At 44.2% G+C, this 21,199-nt stretch overlaps 1 protein-coding gene across 3 annotated transcripts in view; it reads left to right on the top strand.

Annotated features, from left to right (window-relative positions):
* Positions 1 to 21,199, top strand: part of ARHGAP9 (Rho GTPase activating protein 9) — a 1,031,694-nt gene that overhangs the window by 682,234 nt on the left and 328,261 nt on the right. For all 3 annotated transcript variants that reach the window (XM_069653585.1, XM_069653586.1, XM_069653587.1), the window contains one exon: positions 5,001 to 5,099. In XM_069653585.1, the coding sequence (XP_069509686.1) occupies positions 5,001 to 5,099 (99 nt within the window). The remainder of the gene's footprint in view (positions 1 to 5,000; positions 5,100 to 21,199) is intronic.

Here is a 21,199-nt window from a genome sequence, read left to right as displayed (position 1 = left end):
CTTGATGGCATGACCATGAATAGGTTTCAGACTTTCCTCTGGTACAAGCTGATTTCTGGGTTTCATGAGGATATTGGTGCTACGACATTTCTTTCCTTATCTGCTAATGCTATCCAGGGAAACAATCCCTTCATATCAAGCAGAGCAACATCAGTGTGACCCGAAGCTCACTGGCAGCCAGACTCTGGGCGCTTCTGGGGCCTGCGTCTGGAATGAACCGCCTTTTCCACTCAGAGCAGATGAGAACTTCTTGCTTATAAACCCCTGAAAAAGGAACACTCAGGAGAGAAGCTCTGTCGAACATTAACCATCTGGATAATTACGCTGCAAATGCCAAATCCTGTACAGGTGTTAATGTACACTGTAGGGCTTTTTTAATGGGGAGTGTGGAGGCTCTGTAAGGCCTTCCCTCTTTTAGGTGAGTTCATGTCAAAGGTTTGAATCCTGTCTGTCTTGACACAGGATCCTTCTTCAGTGTCTGAGCTCACGCAGCCTTCTGATGCCTGTATTTTCCTCGCTTCCTTTATTAGCAACTTGGAGCCATCATCTCTTTCGCTGCACACTCTTCTCTGCTCTCTGTGTGGAGAGTATCTGTTGCAGTATTCTTTCTCTAATACTCGGTCGCTAGACTCATTATTACTTTGGGCCTTGCTCGCAGTTCCTCAATGCCTGGCTGCATTAGTTGGTCTCTTAGTTTTATGAAGTGCTGGATGTCTTTCTCTTCTCTGTTCTTGGGTATCCTTGTTATTCTCCTGTCTACACCTGATAGCCATTCTCCTTCGCTGCTTCCCCAATTGAACACATCTCAATTTCCTGGTCCTAGTTTTCATCTATGGCACTGTCCTTTGGGAGATCTCTCTGATAAGCAGATCTCTAATCTCAGGGCAAAAAAGACCAGGGAAAGGGTTGTGATTGCAAGGAACCCGGGCAGGCCAGGAATCCTCTGTGCTCTCTTCCTTCCTCTCGGCCCCCATTAACGTCCCAGGAATTAGCATCTTTCTCTTAACTCACTGTGGCGGCGGTTTGTAATCCTTATTTCTTTTATTATATCTTATCGACGGGCAGAAAGTTTCTTACTCATTTATTTCTTCTCTTTCATGGGCCCGAGTTACTTCTGTGTGTGAAATTGTAATTAATGCTGCCCACTTGTTTTTCATCTTGCAAATGTTGTGTGTTTTGCTGTGTTCATAAGGATCAGGCTGTAATAACTCGACCACGTTGTGAAACCCTTTTCTCACACCAGATCACCTGAAAGAGTGCATTTTGATACTGTCTGTCTCTGTATTCAATTAGCGTGGAGTGTAGGCCTCTCTCTGTTGGTTGTCATTTTGTCTTTTCCTTTTTGTGGCTCAGTTCTTCTGTGGGTTCAGTCATCATTTGCTACAGAGAGCGCTGCAGCTCGGTCTCTAGCTTTGCATAACATCTAGTTTGGCTGTTTCTCACTCTTTCTTTAAAGAGGTAAATTGCAAAGGTAGGTCTTTTGGTCTTCGTTCTGTAGTCCAGCTGCCACATAAAGGGCTAGTAGGGTGTCCAGGTAACTCCTACCCTGTATTTCAGTCTCCATGCATCCTTTATTTCCAAACATTCTGCATGTGTCTTAACTAATGTAACACACGCCTAAAAATGTTTTGATGTACATTTTTAAATTTGAGCTAATGCTGAGGTGGTGCAAATTATCCCTTTTTAAAATGTTTTTCTTGACTTGCACCTACAAGTTGACCGTACATTGCATTCCACTCCGCCAGTGTTAAGCATACACCAACCCATGACCACGGGTTCATTGCACAGCATGTCAGCACCCCTCTGTACGTTACCATTCATTTAAATCTGAAGATAGCCAAAAACCTGGACCTGTAGTCAAAACAATGCATGCTCCATTTGAATTTGCCTGTATGTCCTTTTAAAATGTACTTATGATATTTGTAGTGCTTTTATTCATTGTAAAATGTTAAAAAGACTATGGGGGTCATTATGAGTTAGGCATTAAGGGGTTAACAACACTGGTAAAGGTTTTACCAGGCGCCCTTAGTGGGTCCCACAAGCAGACCAGGGTGCTAACAACGGGCCCGTTATTAACGGGCCCGTTGTTAGCACCCTCCCCATTCCCATTGAGCCCTATGGGGGCACGAATGGGAATGGTGGGGTACCGGGTCCGGGGTCCTCCTTAAATGAGGAATTACCAGGTCCTCCAAAGTTGGAATGGCCCGGTAATTCCTCATTTAAGGAACTCGGACCGGTAACCGGTAAGGGGGTAGCCATGGCTACCCCCTAACTCGTAATGACCCCCTATGGCCCTTGATGGGATAACTGTCCAGGCACTAAACACAATGCACTCAATTCCAAAATATGTGTTCTTTCGTGATGTTTTGGATGACAAAGCACACGACAGCTGAATGCTGTAAACAAGTGCTGTCAAGTTACAATTGCACCCAAAAGCACACCAGACTTACTGTAGTCCCATTACTCAATAGCGCATCCAAACCGACATCATACTTCATCGCAAGCAAAGCAAGGTCTGTATTATGCAGAGGTGTATTCATGTGAGATTTCAAGTGCACTTGTTTTATGTTTATTGTGAAGTATGATATGGCTTTTATAACGCGCGTATACACAAGTGCTTCAAGGCGTGACGAGGCAAGGGAAGGGGACCAGAGGGAAGACCGAGACAGTGATCTTACTAGGCCAGGTGACATTGAGATCGTGAAAGTGCAGGAGAAATATGCATCGTCATCAGACTTTGATACGCTTTTATGAATCAACATTTTATCCATTTATAGACAGCCGATCATTCCGTTAAGCACTTGCACTTTAATGATCTGTATTTCCTACTATACAGAGATGTATTCATTTCAGATCTTAAGCGTAGGAGGCCTTTTTTGAGATGTAATCATGCGCTTGCACCCGGCTGTCGTTATATATAGATATCGTTAAGCCAGGTCAGTTAAAACATTTAAAATGATCTCTCTAAACTATGTAATACATATGTGATCATTTTCTTTTAGCAATTAGTTGCTTGAATACCAATGCCTTTATGTATTACTAGCTGGGTTACCCGGGGTTGCCCGTGTCCTGATCGAGTGGCGTCTCCTGTGCCGTGGAGGATGTTGCTCTTGTCCTCATGTCAGCAAGTCTTGCTTCAGTTTGCTCTGGCATCTCATTTGCCCTGGAGAAAGTTGCTCTTGTTCTCTGGCCGGCAAGTCGTGCTGCTGTTTGTTGTTGTGTTTCAGAAGCTCTTGATCTTGATTTTTGCTTTGCATCAGATGGAGCTTTTCCAAGTGAGGTTTGTTGTTTTGCATGCATGGTTCAGTCACTTAATGGCGTCAGCACATTTGAGAAAATGGCCAAGAAAGATTGATTGATTGAGCTCTCTTCTCGTGAAAGAACCTAAAAAAACTGTAACCTTAGGAGTGGCGTGATAAACCAACCTTTTTAATTCTTTTTTTGTATTACCTTTAAACATGATTTAATAAACAGTTTTGAAATGTATACAGTGGTAATACATTATGAAGGAATAACTAACATATTGAACATTTTGCTTCAGACACTTTTCCAAATTTTGCCTCCTTCTGTTACCTACTGTAGTGATTCGGGGGGTGAGCATCAGTAAATGAGGGTGCCTACAGAGTACATTTTTTGCATCCAAACATAGACTACAATTTTGCCCCAGACAAATGAGGAATCCATGCAAAATGTGGTAGTAGTGGGTTCAACGGTGTGGATTTGTATAGCCGGACAAACCTACACACCCATATACATACATTCATCTTTATATATAAAGATTTTACCATTCCAAGCGTGCTCTCTGCTGTGCTTTGTTGCAAGATTTGTTTTGGGATTGTTGAAACTAAAGATGGACTATATATATATGTGTATAACTATTGGGTTTTCACTAAATAAACCCATGTGTGGGAAGCACGCCTGTTTTTTCGACTTCGTGCACTTCATTAAAAGCATTTCTGTTGCCATTTTGCTTTTGTCTTGGGGTTTATTTGGAGTGCCGCCTAGCTCCTTTCCTGGGAGGTCTTTCTTCGGCTACAATGATATTCACGTGGGCTCTGCGAGAACGTTATGGCAGTCGCCCCCGTTCAACATTATGATGCCCTTGTATATTGCAGAGCGCGTCTCGTTCCAGACGTTTGGTTCTTTCATAATGATATATATTGCATGTATTCGTTTTTCACTGCACAAAGACATTTTGAACCTATTTTTTTTTAGCTGCATGCTATTTTAAATGTTAATTTGTTGTCCTTTCTTCAAACAAATTCAAACATAAATTAGCAAGAATTATTGCTGATATTGCATTTTGTGAACAACAAGACCTTTTGGTGGAATATAATAATGCAAGAACTTGAATTGCGGGAAAATAAAGAAGGCAGTAAAGCAAGCAGTCTGGTACTTTTACAAACATCTCTCCAGTGGTCAAATTGTATGAAAAGAAGTAGTGGGACTATGTGCCTGCTGGCCTGCCCCCGCTGGCAACAAACCCCATCACCACGCCCCCTCCCACGCGTCATCCAAGCCCCCAAACCCACCTGCTATTTAAGGGAATGTTCAGTGCAGTGCACTGAAGTGCAAGTGTCAACTTCTTACTACACTTTTATTTTAAAACTAAAACCTTCCAGAACAGTTTCCTTTTTAGATAAAAGTATAGGAACAGTACAACTTTAGAGGATCGCCGCTCCCACCCATTTTGACCACGGATCCTCTCTGCACTGTCGCCATTTACTTTCCTTACCAGGGGTGGACTGGCCTTTAGGGAGCTCTGGAGATTTCCCGGTGGGCCTCTGCACCCTGGGCCTCTTTTCTGTGGTATTTCCAAATTTTCTCATAGGAAAAGCATTGGGCTTGCTGAAAATGTGTCAAATAGGGCCACTTTGAACTTTATTTCCAGGGCCTCTTTTGGTCCCCAGTAATTATTTCCAGGGCCTCTTTTAGTTCCCAGTCCAGCCCTGTTCCTTACCAATGCAGTACACATATATCTTGTGTTGTTTTCACCACAGCTCCGCATGGTGACTGGCAATGAATTCCTTCTGCAGTCTGACAGCGATTCCATCATTCATGAATGGCACCAGACACTCAAGCGAGTTATCAAGAGACTGGTAGGTTCTAGGTTTTATGCATTGTTAAAAGTCACTATATCTGGATGTTTGTAAATGAGAGTCTTTAATTGTTGTCATTGGCCAAGACTGGGCCAATATTTCTGAAGATACGTCTTGGTCATGTTGTTGTCTTTTTGTGCTTTTTGCTATAGTTGATTAAACTGTGCCATGTGTTGACCTTTTCTGCATTGTTTCCTTCACAGACTGCATGCTTGTGCTGACGCATTCTGTGATCAGTAGCTGTCATTGACTATTTTAGAGGGAAGAATTAAAAACGCGGCCCTTTTGTACTTGTTCAAAATCTTAAATCACAGTTGCCTTTTTCTCAAGGTCAAAGAATGAGGACATTTGGGAGGAAAGAGAGTTGATGGAATCTTCCACAGGGCCTTCCCTGTGTCTCCTGGGAGGGGAGCGAGCTCTTTGGGCAGTTTCCTCTGGTCTTCCGTCCACCAAAGCATTCCTAACAAAGATCATTCAGACGGGATGGTCCTGGGAGGCTGATGTGGAATTCTTGCTTCTTCGGTCGATAAATTGAGCCAAAATGTGGGAAATAACACCACAGATTATTACAGTGCTTTCAAGGGGGAGGAATCCAGCAGGAAGCCGTATCCAATACACATTGTGCATGTGCACAGCCGTCCGAGGCCTGGATGAAATTCTGTGTAGGGATGGGGACAGGAAACATTATCTCCAGACGGCCCTTGGACCCCAATAGATTTACTCTTATCACAACCATTTTATCCTCCCATCTAAATCCAGAGTCCCGCCTAATCAGTTTATATGCTTCAATGTTACAAACCTTTATATTTTAGGGTGAGTTTCGTAACAAAATGAAATGAGCACCAAACCCGGTGTGCATTATTTAATTCAGCAATAATACCCGTACCGCCGTACTGAATCAGCCAGTAATGACTCGTGCCCAAGTTATCGCATGGGGCTTTAATGATGAGCATGGGTGCCGTTACTGGCCAATCCAGCCTGCTGGCTGGGGTGTTATTGCTATCACAGGTTAAAGAACCAGGATGCTTGTAGCAATGTATTTGATTCAAATAACGGGTTGCGTGCAATTCCCCATTCCGTATAGAGAATCAGCATCCATCTCTACTTGCACTATATGTGTAATGCAGGTGTAGGGGGATGGGACCATGCAGATTCTGCCAATCCTCTTGCATATGAAAAGGACAGGCAGAGTCAGTAGAGATCCATTGTAATGGCAACCATTTTGTTTTATCGTTGTGACCACCCTGACCGAAAGCCACTTTGCGCGCACACTGGGGATCCAGAACTATTATCCACATGGAGTGGATGTTGTACAATAACCTGGGATTGCCTGGGTTCCCTTTCCAGCATCTGCTTCCTGTATGTAACGATGAGAATCTCTCAAAGTGGACACCAGCTGCAGTGGATGCATTTGGGGAGACTTCTGACAGATTCTCCATGTCTTCTGAAATGAGGCTGTGAGATCCACATACACAGTAGAAGTAGTCCTCAGCTTAGAGGACGCACAGATCCTTTAAGTGATAGATGAGCCGCACGTGCTGTTCATGAGACAAAGTTCTAAGCTATGGTTCTGAGGCATGGCCCCTGTCATTTGTCACACGTGTTCCTGCTGGCTTTATGATTGTTTCCTGGGGAGCGGTTATCCTACCGCTTTTCCACAAGGAAGATCAGGGCTACACCATGTGGCCTGTTTTTCCTATATGATTGATCTGGCATAGCTTGTTGTAAGGAGCTCGCTGGCAGCCTTTGATCAATGGCTGCACTTCTGGAACGAGCTTAATGCTGACCCCGTTTGAAATACAGTGGGAGGTCCCACAGTCTGACCTTATCACTATCAAAGAATGTTTGTGATGTGGCTGTGACCATTTAGATATTCACGACTCTGCCAGCCAGAGGCTTCAAGGATCGGTGCAGGCCATGTCCGCATGTGATCATTATGAATGGGATGTCTAGTTTGAAGGCTAAATTCACATTTTAAGAGTTTGAATGTGGTGACCCCGACTGACTGTGTGGCTTTCAAAATGTTTGAATGACTTCAAACCCTCGTCTTTTCCTCAGTTCCCCGGTTCCATGTGATAATGTCCCTGCAAAAATGTTACCTGGCCAAAAAGTCGCCAAAATATGGCAGTTTTTCTGCAGGTACATCATCACATTGAACATGCAGGGGACACACCCGCAACCCTAAAACCTTTTTTTAAGGGGAGTGTGCGACACCCCTGTATCCCCCACTCCCCTTGACCTCATGTATATGGTCACCATATATAATGTCGCCTTGATCTTTTCCCGGTGACATTATATATGGCGACCATATATTTGGGGATAATATTACCAGATACCAATTCCCCATAAATGTTGAGTGTCAGCTCAAGATACTCATAGAAGATATGACCTCATTAGAAAATGCGACCTGCAGACAGAAGAGGCCCTGGCGGATTATCCTGCTGGTGAAGCTCTGTGGTAGAGCGCAGACCTGGTATAGGTAAGGAGAAAAAGTACACATTGTCCCCAGTGACCTCATCCTCTGCCCCCTCAATCCTTAGTGTTTATTATTTTTCTTTTCCCCAGTGGACTTTGCTTAGGTGAGACCTTTTCCCCCTATTGACGCTGGGTAAAATGTGTTTCTCATTAACTGGACTGAGCATTTGCACCAAAAACGCTGACTTTGAGCTTTCTGTCTGCCTGAGAGCAGTGGCACAAGGCAATTGAATGGAGGCCAATGGATCATACCTGTTCAGGTTGGTTGGAACAGTGATTTATCTGGGACGGAAGTAGTCAGGGGTGGGGACCCTATGCCCCTTCCTGACGAGGATACGACTGATATACATCTGTTTGATCATGATGACGCAGGAGGGCATTTCCATGTGGTATTGTTTTTATATTGACACTGCCAACGCACTGTGCATTAGAATTAATTGGTTTCTTTGTTTTGGGTGGACTGAAGGTCTGGTGGAAGTGTTCTGGAACGATCGATGGCCATGTGGCCAAAGATTTATAAAAATGATGGGTCTGGAGGAGGAGGTGGCTTAGTCGGGAGGGAACCGGTTAATGGCTACGGTGCTGTCTTTGTCTTCCGAGCAGATAAATGAACCACTTTTTGCTTAACCATCACCAGAATTGAGAAGACGAGTCTGATTGACTTTTACAGATCTGCTTAGAACCCATTAGAACTAGGCTTTCAGCTGGCAGAGTGAGGCCAAGAAGATGGCACGTCCGTCTCAGTGGCACCAACCTTGATACCAGCTCCGATCCTCGTTCCTTCCTTGCTTGACCTGGTAACCATGTTAATGCTGATGTGAAAGTGGCAAAAGCTCAAGTACCGTCAAAGTGGCAAAGGTTCAAGAACTCAGATACACCAGCAGCTGACCAAGGCATCGATCTGCAGCTGATTAATCAAGACAGACTACATACATCTTACTACCCTCATGTGGTACCTTTGGGGTGCCCCCGCTCCGAGGCGTGGCTCCTTAGCTACTCAGTTTCTGGTATTCACCTGTATGCCTCTACTTACAGAGCGGCACTACCGGTCTGCAACACACACCAGCTTCAGGGGTCCATCTCCATGCCCTACAGCTATTCCTGCAATGTGGAGACATAGCCACCCGCTCACCCTGCTGTCATAAGAACACTGATCTGGAATGTTCCAGTCATTATACCTTAGCAATACATATGTTGATAGGTAAGGATACTGGAAGACTGTATTTTCGGAATAATCGGTGTAGGGAGATATTCCGTCATTTAAAAGACCATTTTCTTAAAGTCTTCACTTTGCTCATGCACGTTTGCTCGACCAGCATTCGACCCGTTTTTTTTATATGTATATGAATATGCAGGGTAGGGAATTAGGGGGTGGTGGTAGCACGTGTGTTATGTGTGGTGGGAGGGATTTGAGACGGACCCCCCATAGTAGAAAGAAAAGAGTAGAATTCTGCTATACCAAAATGAAGACTTACAAGAAAAAAAGTGTTTCAAAACATGTAGAACTTGTAGAGCAGGTCACGCAGCACTCTTTATATTCTGAGAGTTGCCAGGTGTATGAGGGATCCCCCAAAATGTCGAGGCCAGCTTCACAGAGCTACATGTTCAGCATATGGAGCTGGGCTGCACCACAGTACAATATGATACATTTGTGTTATTAAATAGAAGTTTCCAAGTCTGGTATTGCTAGGCCTCCCTTCACATATGTCATTGTGAGAACCCCACAAGTCACCAGTGTGTTTCCCACCTCAATTAGCCATATTAATGCAGATCACAGCCTAAAAAAGTACCCCACTGGTAATCTAATGGGTACGTTAAAAAAGATACAAAAACTTGGTCAGCATAACTACTTAGATAAGTGAAATCCTGGCTACCAAGGAGATTGGTAGCATAATCCATGTCTCAGTCATTTGTTCAACATCAGACAGGACAGACCGACAAATGCTACAATGTAGAGTGGACACAACTTGGGAGACCTGTGTCCCCAAGTATCAGGTTTTAGACACCCGACGAAATCTCCAATTCTAGTGAGCGTCAGTCATATTTCGCCAAATTGATTTAGTGGCTGGATTATGTTCCGAATTCAACAACTGTCTCTGTTATCGAGGCCATTTTTACTTCTGGATTGTTGACATATATTAATAGATCTTCATTCTGAGTGTAAAAAATTGCATGCCGGTTTCAATATGTTTGCGAAAGCAAGCGACAGTTTCTACAACTAGTGCGAACAGCAGCAGGGATAGGGGACACAACTGCAGCTCAAAGGGAACAGATGTAACCCAATTGACCAGAACTCTGGCTGCATGGTTCGAATACAGTAGACTAACCAGCACCAAGAAAGTATCACCAACACCAATCCTACGAAGCACTGCATAAAGGAGAGGTCACTCCTGGCAATCAAAGGCCTTTTCAGCATCGAGAAACATCTGTGAAAGTATAGCAAATAAATGTGTCAGATTTAATTGGGTAGACCTGCTGCGGTTGAACACTGACTAAACTGGAATATTACTAGCAGATATAGCAATGGCCTCGATCTACATGGTAATGCCATGGCTCAGACCCTATGATCTTTAAGTTCAATGACAGCAACCTGCATGAGGAGCATTCAGCGTTATCCTCTCCAGACTTGGGCAATACAACAGTGACCACTTCTTGCAGTGTAGCAGGCAACAGACCAGTGCTTACGACATCACCAAAAACATCTACCAGCTAAGAGGTCAATATGTCAATATGCTTTCTATAATGCTCTGTAGTTATTCCATCCAGGCCCAGCGTCTTACCTACCACCCGTTCATGAATAGTCTGGGAAACCACCGACACCATGATGGGGTTGTTAAGGAAATTAATGGTGCTTTTTCTTTTTACAACCGGATCTCTATCTAAATACCTATTAAAGGATAGTTCCGGGACTTTTTTTTTATTGTCCCTACGGGTCGGCCATGTGTTTGTAAGCATAAATCGGTAGATCGTAGGAAACTTTCCTATGGACCTTACCCGACTTTTCGCCCATTATCGCACTCGAAATCAGCCTCCATTTTGTGATAATCCTATCATTCCGCCGCATCGACCTGGCTCACCTGCCTTTGCGGCACTAAATCAAATCCCCCGCCCCTGAAAGAGACTTTATCAAAACATTCATATTCCCCGCCTCTATCCGTGACGTGACTGAGCTGCGTAGGCAAATGCGCCCAGGCGTCTTCTACGCGACTCCACACAGACCCCGGAAATCAACACAGATCAGCTCACAATACAGCGCACCACAATTCGGAATATGAAACTGTACTTTGAAATCAAACCGCAAGATTGTAAATGTGGTAAAGTACATTTATTTGACATCAAATGTTTAGAGAATATTCAGCGATTTGCATTTTTATTTGCTCATGTTCCAAAAAGTTCGTATTGAGGAACGCGATGGTCCTTTGCTGTACACAGGGTGTTGGTTTACGATAAAAATAAGCTCTTCGGTCGCACTGATAATCGCATGGCTGTTGCAACAACGAGGCACTAGGCCACCACAACGGTAGGTATGTTGCATCTAACCGTTAGTACCGCGTAAGGGCATACTTGTACTTGGCGATCGTCCCATAAAATGGTCAGGGTGGTAACGTTGTTCACGCGGAGAAGCAACTGGCGGCTGTAGAAGCCGTCCGCCGGTGTCCGGTACTCGTGACACAGACAGTAGTGAATGATGTACCTAAAAACATAAAAAATGAAATTAGTCTCACCATCAGATCCTTATTAAAATCATAGCGAGGACAGCGCTACTGGGTGTACACAAGTGTTTAAAGGCGTGGCGAGGCAGGGAGGGGGGGGGGGGAGTGGAGTACAAGGTAAGTAGCATAAAATAATAAATAAATAGGGCCAGCTGGTGGCAAGTGCAAGGTAAGTGCAGAACAAGTGCTGGGAAGGGGGGGCTGTAGGATACTGAGACAGTCCCCCAGTGCAGGGGTTGACAGGGAGGCAGTGCAGGTGGAGAGTGGAAGAGCCCAGGACCGAGGTCGCAGACAGTGGACCAGTTGTAGCAGGGGAGAGGGAGAGAGAAAGCAGAAGCAAAGAGGAAGGTTTTGAGGTGCTTCAGTAAAAGCAGATGTTTCTCCTCAAGATAGTGCGCGGTAGAAAACAATATGCCACATAGAACGAACAAGTACAACTGAACCCGTCTTTAAAGCCACTGTATAGTAATGAAATTGCGGTATAAACTCATCAAAAGTTACTTACATTATATTTGCATTTTCCATTGTGTCTCTGTGTAGGGCAGACCCGAAACACCACTCCTTCTTTGCCGACGTTACTTCTTCTAATGAACGTGGCTCATCGTTTCGTTTCTGAAATTTTATTCATTATCTTTTCTTAGTCTTTCAGGATGGTCCCGGCCTGTCAAGGTCAAATCACAATAGAACCTTATACTGGGTCGTGGGCCGTTCCGCCACCCGAGCAAAACATCAAAGCAGCTGACCTTCACTTTGAGCGAGCACACATTTCTAGTTAGCTCCAGTTAGTGTAAGGGCATCTTGTCTGCGTGCCTTTTTTTTTATTGTCCCTATGGGTCGGCCATGTGTTTGTAATACGGAAACATTCTATAATTTTTGTAAAAATGATTTATATTACTGTTTGGTTTAATTGCAATGGGCCTGCAACATGAGGAGACTCGAGAGAACAGACAATCAAATTACAATCATTTAAACCGTGATGTGTATTTCTCAATGAGCTCTGCTTTAGGTGGACATGGAACAGAGGCAATGTTGGGTGGCAATGCAGTTGTCCCCTGCATAGGTTCGTTCACCACTCCATGTATGTGCCTATCGAGGACATCTACGATAAGTCTCTCAATAAACTCATATTGCATATCCTCAAACACTGGTTTGATCACCCATTGTTTACTTCTTTTAGTGAAGGCCTTATTGTAGCGAAGCGTCCCTAAAGTTCCGGTCGTCCTACTTTGTTGACGGCCAACATTATGGTTATGTGCCAAGACCGCTAGAAGAGTCCGATTTATCATGCCTTCCATGCCAAAATGCAATCTTTTGGGCCTGTACTTTAGGCACATATTGTGGAACACCTCCAAATCTCCTGTGTGGCAGAATTCCGTGAGTCCCCTCAAATCTCTTGTTATAGTTTTATCAAATACAATCTTTTCAATGGCCTTGTGAGTGGGTGATGAAGGAATCAACCACTTCTTCTTCCGTGCCTCCTCTGTGGACAAATGGCCATGTTCACATTTGTGGAAATGCTCATTTGTCGACCATCGATGTACGTTGCTACAGTGCAACATTACTGACCGCCATTTTTCCAGTAGAATTTCCAACGACCCTTCACATGTTTTTGAGCTCCACCAAAGATGGTTGCTGATTGACTTGGACCACTGTGAAATACCTTGCATATCTTTTTTTTTTCCTGCAGCCGACAATTTTTTATTGATTGTTTTTGCAAGATGCCATACATCAAATTGGTGATTTATATTTTTGTACTCTTCTCTCATTGTCTTGGCAATTGAAACGTGTCTGTCCGTGGCTATCAGGTCGATCACCATTCCCCGCGATTGTAGTTCTTGCAATGATGCTACAAAGCCAACTTTCTCCATGGCCACTGAGGATGTACTTTGTGACACCTGCACGACCACCGAACTCACAATTTTCTTACTTTCCATGTCCTGAAAGTGGTAGGTGCAGTACTTGGCTGAAAATCCTGGGCTGTCGCACTGTCCATCACCGGCTAGCCTGAAGCGTTTGCCCGCGAATGTACTTTCCATTGACATTTTTTCCATTCTCCAAGCTTCGCTGATGGCTGGAAATAGATAATCGGTTTGGTATTTGTAGAACTGACTTTTCGCAATGAAATGGATTCCCACAAACTGAAAGAAATACTGTAACTTTTTAAAACTTGAACCACTAAAAAGTGCGGCCGCTGCACAAAGTAGATTGCCTGCTGGCAGTTGCCCCAGCATGGGTTGTGCAGACCATGCGAACGGATGATATTGTGTACAGGTGGCATGTATTTTAAGGTTAGTGCCTCGAATTGCACGAGTCACATTAATCAATGGCTCCCCACATACTTCCCCACCAACCCAATGCCCACATTTCATCATCATAATAATATCCATCAAACAGCTATCGAATACAATGAATTTGGCCTCTTTCCTTATACTGTCACTCTGCATCCCAGCTGGTTCGGCCTGTAACGTTGAGGACATGTCACTCGCATGAAAGGTACAATCTCTGATATCGTCTTCCGCTATGCTGAGTGATATTGATGGTGTTTCATTGTCGTCCACTTCATTCTCTTCCATTGCAACATCTGTTCCTTGTCCGGAGATGGGAGAAAAAAACAATGTCTTCAACTTTCGCGCGCTCTTATTTTTTGCGGGTGTGGATTCTGTGAATTGATCTCCGACTGCATCCAAACTACCAGGAGGACATTCACTATCAATGGCTGGTGGTGGTATAGCTCCGTTGTCAATCACTTCATATTCTTCCCATTGGCACGATGCATCTCCAGTCTCAAGTCCCTGCCAAAAGGTTTGACAAGCAACATCTCTCGTTCGCTTCACTGTCTGTGTAGATCTAGTTCTTACACCCACTCGCAACTAGAGGACAGATTAGAAAAGGGATGTTCAGTTTAAACACAATTTACAGTATTGAACTATTGACAGTGAAAGACAACATAATATAGTGAACAGGACACTAACCTTCTTTTGCTTTCTTTTCTTTGAAACTTTCTTGCCTAGAAATTCAACATCTGGACGCTGTTGCTCCGACTCGTGTGTGCATGTCTCCACTTCCTCTCGCGCTGCAACGACTATATTTTCATGATAAGCACATCCATCACTCACTGAGGCTCCATCGACTCCCTGAAACATAGAACTTTCATTAGTATGTATAATAATATTGAAAACACAAAATGTACTTGGGGACCAATACCCATACGTACATCTCAATAGCAAAACACGAATGAACGCATTGTGTAGAACATTCAAACGACAATAGTTCACGCATTGTTGATCTAGTTAGATTGAACTGTCAAGATCCATACCTCGGGCTCCGCATAGACTTCCATTGATGATATTATTGAAGATGACGCTTCAGCAACTCCCTGAAACACAGTAATTGCATTAGTATGGTTTTCTATTTTGTTTAAAAGAACATAAACTTTCTGCAGGCGTCAACGGCTCATCTAAATAGACCTGCACAAATGATCAGTTGTCTAAAATAAATAATGGATATCTAAATATGATTCGATTTGCTCCATCGTTGGAAGTGTCACCACCCAGAGATCTGCATCAACTACTAGGGGTGATGTTCTTGTTGAAGAAGCTCCGTCAGCTCCCTGAAACATAGTACTTGCGTTAATAAAGAAGGAAGTATAGCGGATGTAATCACGTCATTTGATCTCGCATGATTGATCTGTCAGTATCCATACCTCGAAATGCATAAGAACATCAAGGGACGCTGTAACTGCGGTGCACACTTCTGCAAGCTGTTGCGCCGACCCGTAACTGCATGCTCCCCCTTCTTCTTGGACTAATGCTCCATCGACTCCCTGAAACATAGGACTTTCATTAGTAATGAACACAATATTGAAAAAAGAAGACACATAGGAGGGCGACGACAGAAGGACATACCAATGGCTAAAAACGAAAGAAACATTGTGTGTAACAATCACGCTACAAGAATGCAAGATCTGATGATCTCCATCGATGGAACTGTCCGGAAACGTACCTCGAGCATCTGAGTGACATCTACGGTTGTCGTCAATGCGTTGGACTCCTCAGCATCTCCCTGAAAGACAGTACTTGCATTATTTTGGATAACAATAATTATAACTGAAAACAAAGACTAGAGGACGAGTACTGTGGTGTACCATTAGGTAAAATGATTACACGATCAATTAAAACTATTGATTTACATGCCTAAAACAAGTCAGTGTCAGAATAGCTAAGTAAGATTACCCGATAGGCGCTTGAAGTGGCTGATGACTGCAATAACGACACGGATGGAGAATCTTCCGCCTTCATATTGAGTGGATACATAAATGGGGAAATTATTGTTAGCTAATGCTACACACTACCGCAAGGCCGAGAGACAAATACGTAAACTTGACTCACCAGTGGAGGGATGTGGACGAATAGAGTGGGAATAGCGGTTGAGAGCAATTTTCGCCTCGCTCGTGGTGTTTTCTTCTTTATTAGCAATGATGTGGAGTACATGTCTGGGCTAAAGTGCCTGCTGCAGATGCGGTATCGATCACCCCTCTTGTCCGCAAAGACTTCAAGGACTCTACTTTCTAGCTCAGAGGCTGGATATCCGCAATATCGGACCCATTCTCTTATCTGATCTATTGTCTTAGGGAAAACATGCATTATAGTATCTTCAGATTTGTTATGGGTCTTCGAAGGGCAACCGCCAATGGAACAGGCAGGCATTATGGAAAGTTCTGAAAAGTAAAGATCAACAATTCTCTATGAATACCAATGTGTTAAAACATTAAATGACACATAAAAGGTTCAATGCAAGGTCCGTTTTGGTTCTTGGAACTATACACGTTATTCACATGCGGATAAGTATTTCAATAACTTTCAAAAAATAGAAAAAGTAATTTGACTAAACTCAGAACATGTGACTAGTTCCTTGCATGTACTGTCGTGAACGAAAAGAAAACATGGATGCAATTTGATGACTACTAGCAAATAGATATAAATTAAAAAATTGGACGCAAAATGATTATGGTACATGGACTTACCTTGACGAACAAACAGTTAGATGCAGGGATCAGAGTAGTTTCTTGTCGTAGAACAGGGAGCAGTTCACAGGTTGCAAACTGACGAGTTTGCTCAAAGTGGTCACGGAAGTTCACAGAGACGAAGAGCAGATAACCAGCACCTTCACGGGTTGACTAGCAAAGCGCAAAGAAGTTCTCATTAGAAATATGAAGTGGGTTATAAAGAATTCGAAACAGGGGTGTGTTTGTGAATGAATGACGTGTATATGTCGTGGCATTATGCGGTCTGCAGGGGGCCGTCCAGCGTGAGGGGGGATGCTTGGCAGGAGACACAGGGTCTGGAGGTAGACATGGGAACAACAAACCCATGCTCTATAGACCACTTTGAAGTGTACATGGTCTTTGGCACCTCTTGGCCTTTATCGCTCCCTGACAGCTCCACTTGCCAGCAGCGCAAGTACCCCGGTGCAAACTGCCTTTGATAGGGCGGGGGGTGGATCGGGGCGGTGGTCGTGCAGACAAGACACAGGAAGACTCGTGAATGGAGACACACTTATGTGGATTGCAGGGGGCCGTCCAGCGTGAGGGGGGATGCTTGGCAGGAGACACGGGGTCTGGAGGTAGACATGGGAACAACAAACCCATGCTCTATAGACCACTTTGAAGTGTACATGGTCTTTGGCACCTCTTGGCCTTTATCGCTCCCTGACAGCTCCACTTGCCAGCAGCGCAAGTACCCCGGTGCGAACTGCCTTTGATAGGGCGGGGGGTGGATCGGGGCGGTGGTCGTGCAGACAAGACACAGGAAGACTCGTGAATGGAGACACACTTATGTGGATTGCAGGGGGCCGTCCAGCGTGAGGGGGGATGCTTGGCAGGAGACACGGGGTCTGGAGGTAGACATGGGAACAACAACCCATGCTCTATAGACCACTTTGAAGTGTACATGGTCTTTGGCACCTCTTGGCCTTTATCGCTCCCTGACAGCTCCACTTGCCAGCACAAGTACCCCGGTGCGAACTGCCTTTGATAGGGCGGGGGGGTGGATCGGGGCGGTGGTCGTGCAGACAAGACCCGTTTGCCGCAGGGCCTCACCAAGGAGAGGCCATCTAACTGAATGTAAGAGGATGGCTGCAGGATCTACTACATGGAAGGCAGGGGGGTGAGTTTATAAATACCTCACCCTCCCAGGAGAATATATGGGGGTCATCTCTGTACCCGGTGCCCAAAAAGAGGATTTATTATGATCAACCATATTTATTATTTACCTATAACCATGTTTTGTATCAATAAAATCCAACAGCTTTTTATTGCCAACGCTTGATGCCAACCCACAAAATAATATATGTATGACTGCTGCATATATGGGTTCAACGGTTATGTGGATTGAAGGTGTGCGGCCAGCGTGAGGGAGGATGCTGGCCGGAGACATGTGGTGTGACAAGACAAGGCACTGGAAGGCTATTCAACGGAGACACACTAGATTCATTTAAAAAATCAAAACAACCATTGCTAAAATATATGTTGGGCTTTATTTTAGATTTTAGTTAAACATAAATAATAAACATTACACATTGTAAAGTTGAGGTTGCAGCACATCGAGGGAAAATCCGCGGTATTGTCCACTGTCACTGGGGAAATGTTGTCTAATGGCAAGTACCGCACAGGCAGGTATTACTCTCCGAACGCGGTGTCCGAGCCTCCCGTGAAGCCACCAAGTGAAGCAACGATAGGCCACCAGCCTGTACCACCTGTGAAAAAAAAAGATGCAAACTGTATTAAACTGACCAAACTTTCTTATCAATGTCGATTCAGGTAACACATGTCATTTTTCTTAGAAAAAAATTATATCTAGAAAATGCACTATATGGAACCAATTTACATGCGTTCGAATGATATGTAAATGTAATTTTATATGTGGGAGACGACCATGAAATAGTGGTGGCATCACTGACATCACAAACAGAGTATACTTACTCGTTACTCGGATTACGCGGACGAACAGTGCCACGAAGTTCGTGCATAAGCACCATCATCATCCTCAACACTGTCCGTGAGAGGCAGGCTTCCCTGAACTCTGGCAGCTCGGTGATGCATTGCGGACTTTGCTCGCCTTCCTGCAGACTTTGCTCGCTTTCCGAAATGTAGGCCAAGCACCCAGAATTTTCACGGCAGCAGCAGTTCTCCTCCTCAGTTGGCATTAGCTCGCACCGATTGCACGTGCACCAGGTGGAGACGCCGTCCATGCGACATGGTCCAGGCTCTTCATCCGTTGACTGGTCCTCCCAACTGCCGTCCGAATCCCCATCGTTTTCGCGTGCTTGCCTTTCCAGTAGTTCCTCCTCGGTGTACTCGGGCTCGTACATATACGGCATTATTGTGGCCATTGTGCGGTAAAGATAGTAAAATAATTTACAGAGATGGTACAGGTGTTCACACGGGCTACAAGCGGCGAAGGTAGCTGACCAGAGCACTGAAACGAGTCACAGAATACTCAAAGTAACACAGAGAGAGGAATGGAATCGAAAATCTGCTGCTGTATGTTGTGAAACGGTCTGTTTATACTTATTGGGGAAAGAGGCGTCCTGCCATTTCCATGGCAACACGTCAATAGCTGAGGCGCAGCGATTGTTGACACGAGACGTGCTTGAAATGGGCAGTACGCGTCTGCTGATGTCAGGCTCAGGGGCGGGGGATTTGATTTAGTGCCGCAAAGGCAGGTGAGCCAGGTCGATGCGGCGGAATGATAGGATTATCACAAAATGGAGGCTGATTTCGAGTGCGATAATGGGCGAAAAGTCGGGTAAGGTCCATAGGAAAGTTTCCTACGATCTACCGATTTATGCTTACAAACACATGGCCGACCCGTAGGGACAATAAAAAAAAAGTCCCGGAACTATCCTTTAACTAACTCCAGCTCTGCAGCCTTGCATAGCGAATCATAATCATTTACAGACACCATTCCAATATCTTCCCAATCTCAATATCTCACACTGACAACTTTCATTTCTTGTATGTGAGTTTGCAGAGCCCCTCCATGCAACACCCAAGATAACAATGTACCAGTGCGATCAGCAGCCCTATACTGTCTCGCTGTGACCTTTCTCGGCATGCATGTTATTTCTCGATCGGCAGCCTCTGAAAATGTATATAATTTCTCTCTAAGCCTAGCTAAGATGCTACTTTCTTTATGCTCTCAGTACCATTTAGTGACCCCCTAATCGCTCTCCGTACCCCCGCTTCCTTAGCTATACACACTCCATGCAAGTACACTTTGCATGTCTACCAAAGACTGGATGCTCTATCAACAGAACCCTTATTTAGCCATATTACTGTAAAGGTCTGCTCTAATGGCCCCATCTCCAACAGCATTGGGCTTGGTAAATACGAGATGTAGAGAACCGCATGTACACTGGGCAGTGATCCGAAATAGTCATAGGCAGTATTGTGCATGATGCTTTGTCCCCAAATCATAGTCAAGGTGATATTAATCATTAATCAGTCCGAGAAGAAATCATGAATGCTTGAGTAAAATGTAAAACCCTTAGCCATCCCTACAAGATGTCACTAGATGTCTATAAGATAGTTCATATCACAGTGTCCCAATAATGTCCTGGCTCAAAAGACTGGGTGCAACCATGCATCTGTCCTTCACAAGATAAGTAATCACATTTAGGTCGCCAAAGGAGACTTTATTATCAGTGTATTGATGAAACTTACTTGATTAAGGTTCAAAGAGATATTACTGAAGCCCACACAAACACTGAAATCGACTATCTCTTTACAGGGCAAGAACAGGTTGGGGATTTCATCGGAGCAAGTACGAAGGCAGGACACTATCAGATCACTCACCCCTGTTTACTAGGTGGACAGGGAATTCAGACTCCTCCCCGGCACCCTGCCCGGTGCCAACGTGGAGGCTCAGGGCTGAGGCTCTTCAAGATAAATACAAATACAAATACGTTTTGAGAACAGACATCGGCCTGCTTCACCTGCCTCTTATAGGGGCTATAAGGAAGTGATTTTATCAGACAGACCAATCCTACCATAGGGAGTCCCTACCTGCAGGCAGGACTTGCCCCAGACACTGACGTTGAGCCCTTATATGCGCTCCTCCATCTTAATACACATCTCAACTTGCAAACAAATGTTAAGAGGATAAATCCTTGTAATATTAGAGACACAATGGAAACTGCTAATAAGCCTAACCACCATTAGCATCACAACCAAAAGCCTATCCATCTCTTTCCTCCTGATGAGCCAGCACTCTATTTGCTGGAAAAACACGTGTAGAGGACCAGGAAATTAAGGTTTTGTGAACCTAAATCTGTATAAAAATTCATTGTATTGAAAATATGTTTAAATAAATGTAAACATTTTTTATAAACCAAACAAGTGACTCAATCTTGGATAAAATCTAGTTTGGCACGATCAGAGTTGCTCTTCTCAAAACTTTATCTCAAACAAACTAGTATTGGGCAGACGAACACCCAATGACCAAAACAAGAGGTTTGCCAGAGGTTTGAATTATGTCTGCAAATGTAATAGCACTATAACAAATACAAATAAATATAACTAAAATAAAAATGACCTCTTTTTCGAGGTTATATGGCGGAGAAGAAAGAGGAAAATTTGGGGATTAATGAGGGTAGTTTGAATGAAGGGGGAGTTATGTGGGATGCGTTAAAAGTGGTGATGAGGGGAGAAGCAATAGCCAAGGCGGGAGGTGTCAAGAAGGAGTTGTCATGGAACCTGTCAGTATTAGAGGCAAGGTTTAAACAGCTGGAAAGTACATAGGCAGAGATCGAAGGAACAGAGAGAGAGCTCCTAAAACTATGCCACGAGTGTATAGAACACTGGGACAGACTAGGTAAATATGATTATGCAAGATATAATGAAAGATTACATGA

This window comes from Ambystoma mexicanum, chromosome 3q, assembly GCF_040938575.1.
Source record: "Ambystoma mexicanum isolate Mex_15411 chromosome 3q, UKY_AmexF1_1, whole genome shotgun sequence".
In the NCBI taxonomy this organism is placed as follows: domain Eukaryota; kingdom Metazoa; phylum Chordata; class Amphibia; order Caudata; family Ambystomatidae; genus Ambystoma; species Ambystoma mexicanum.
This window is presented reverse-complemented; position numbering and strand designations above follow the sequence as displayed.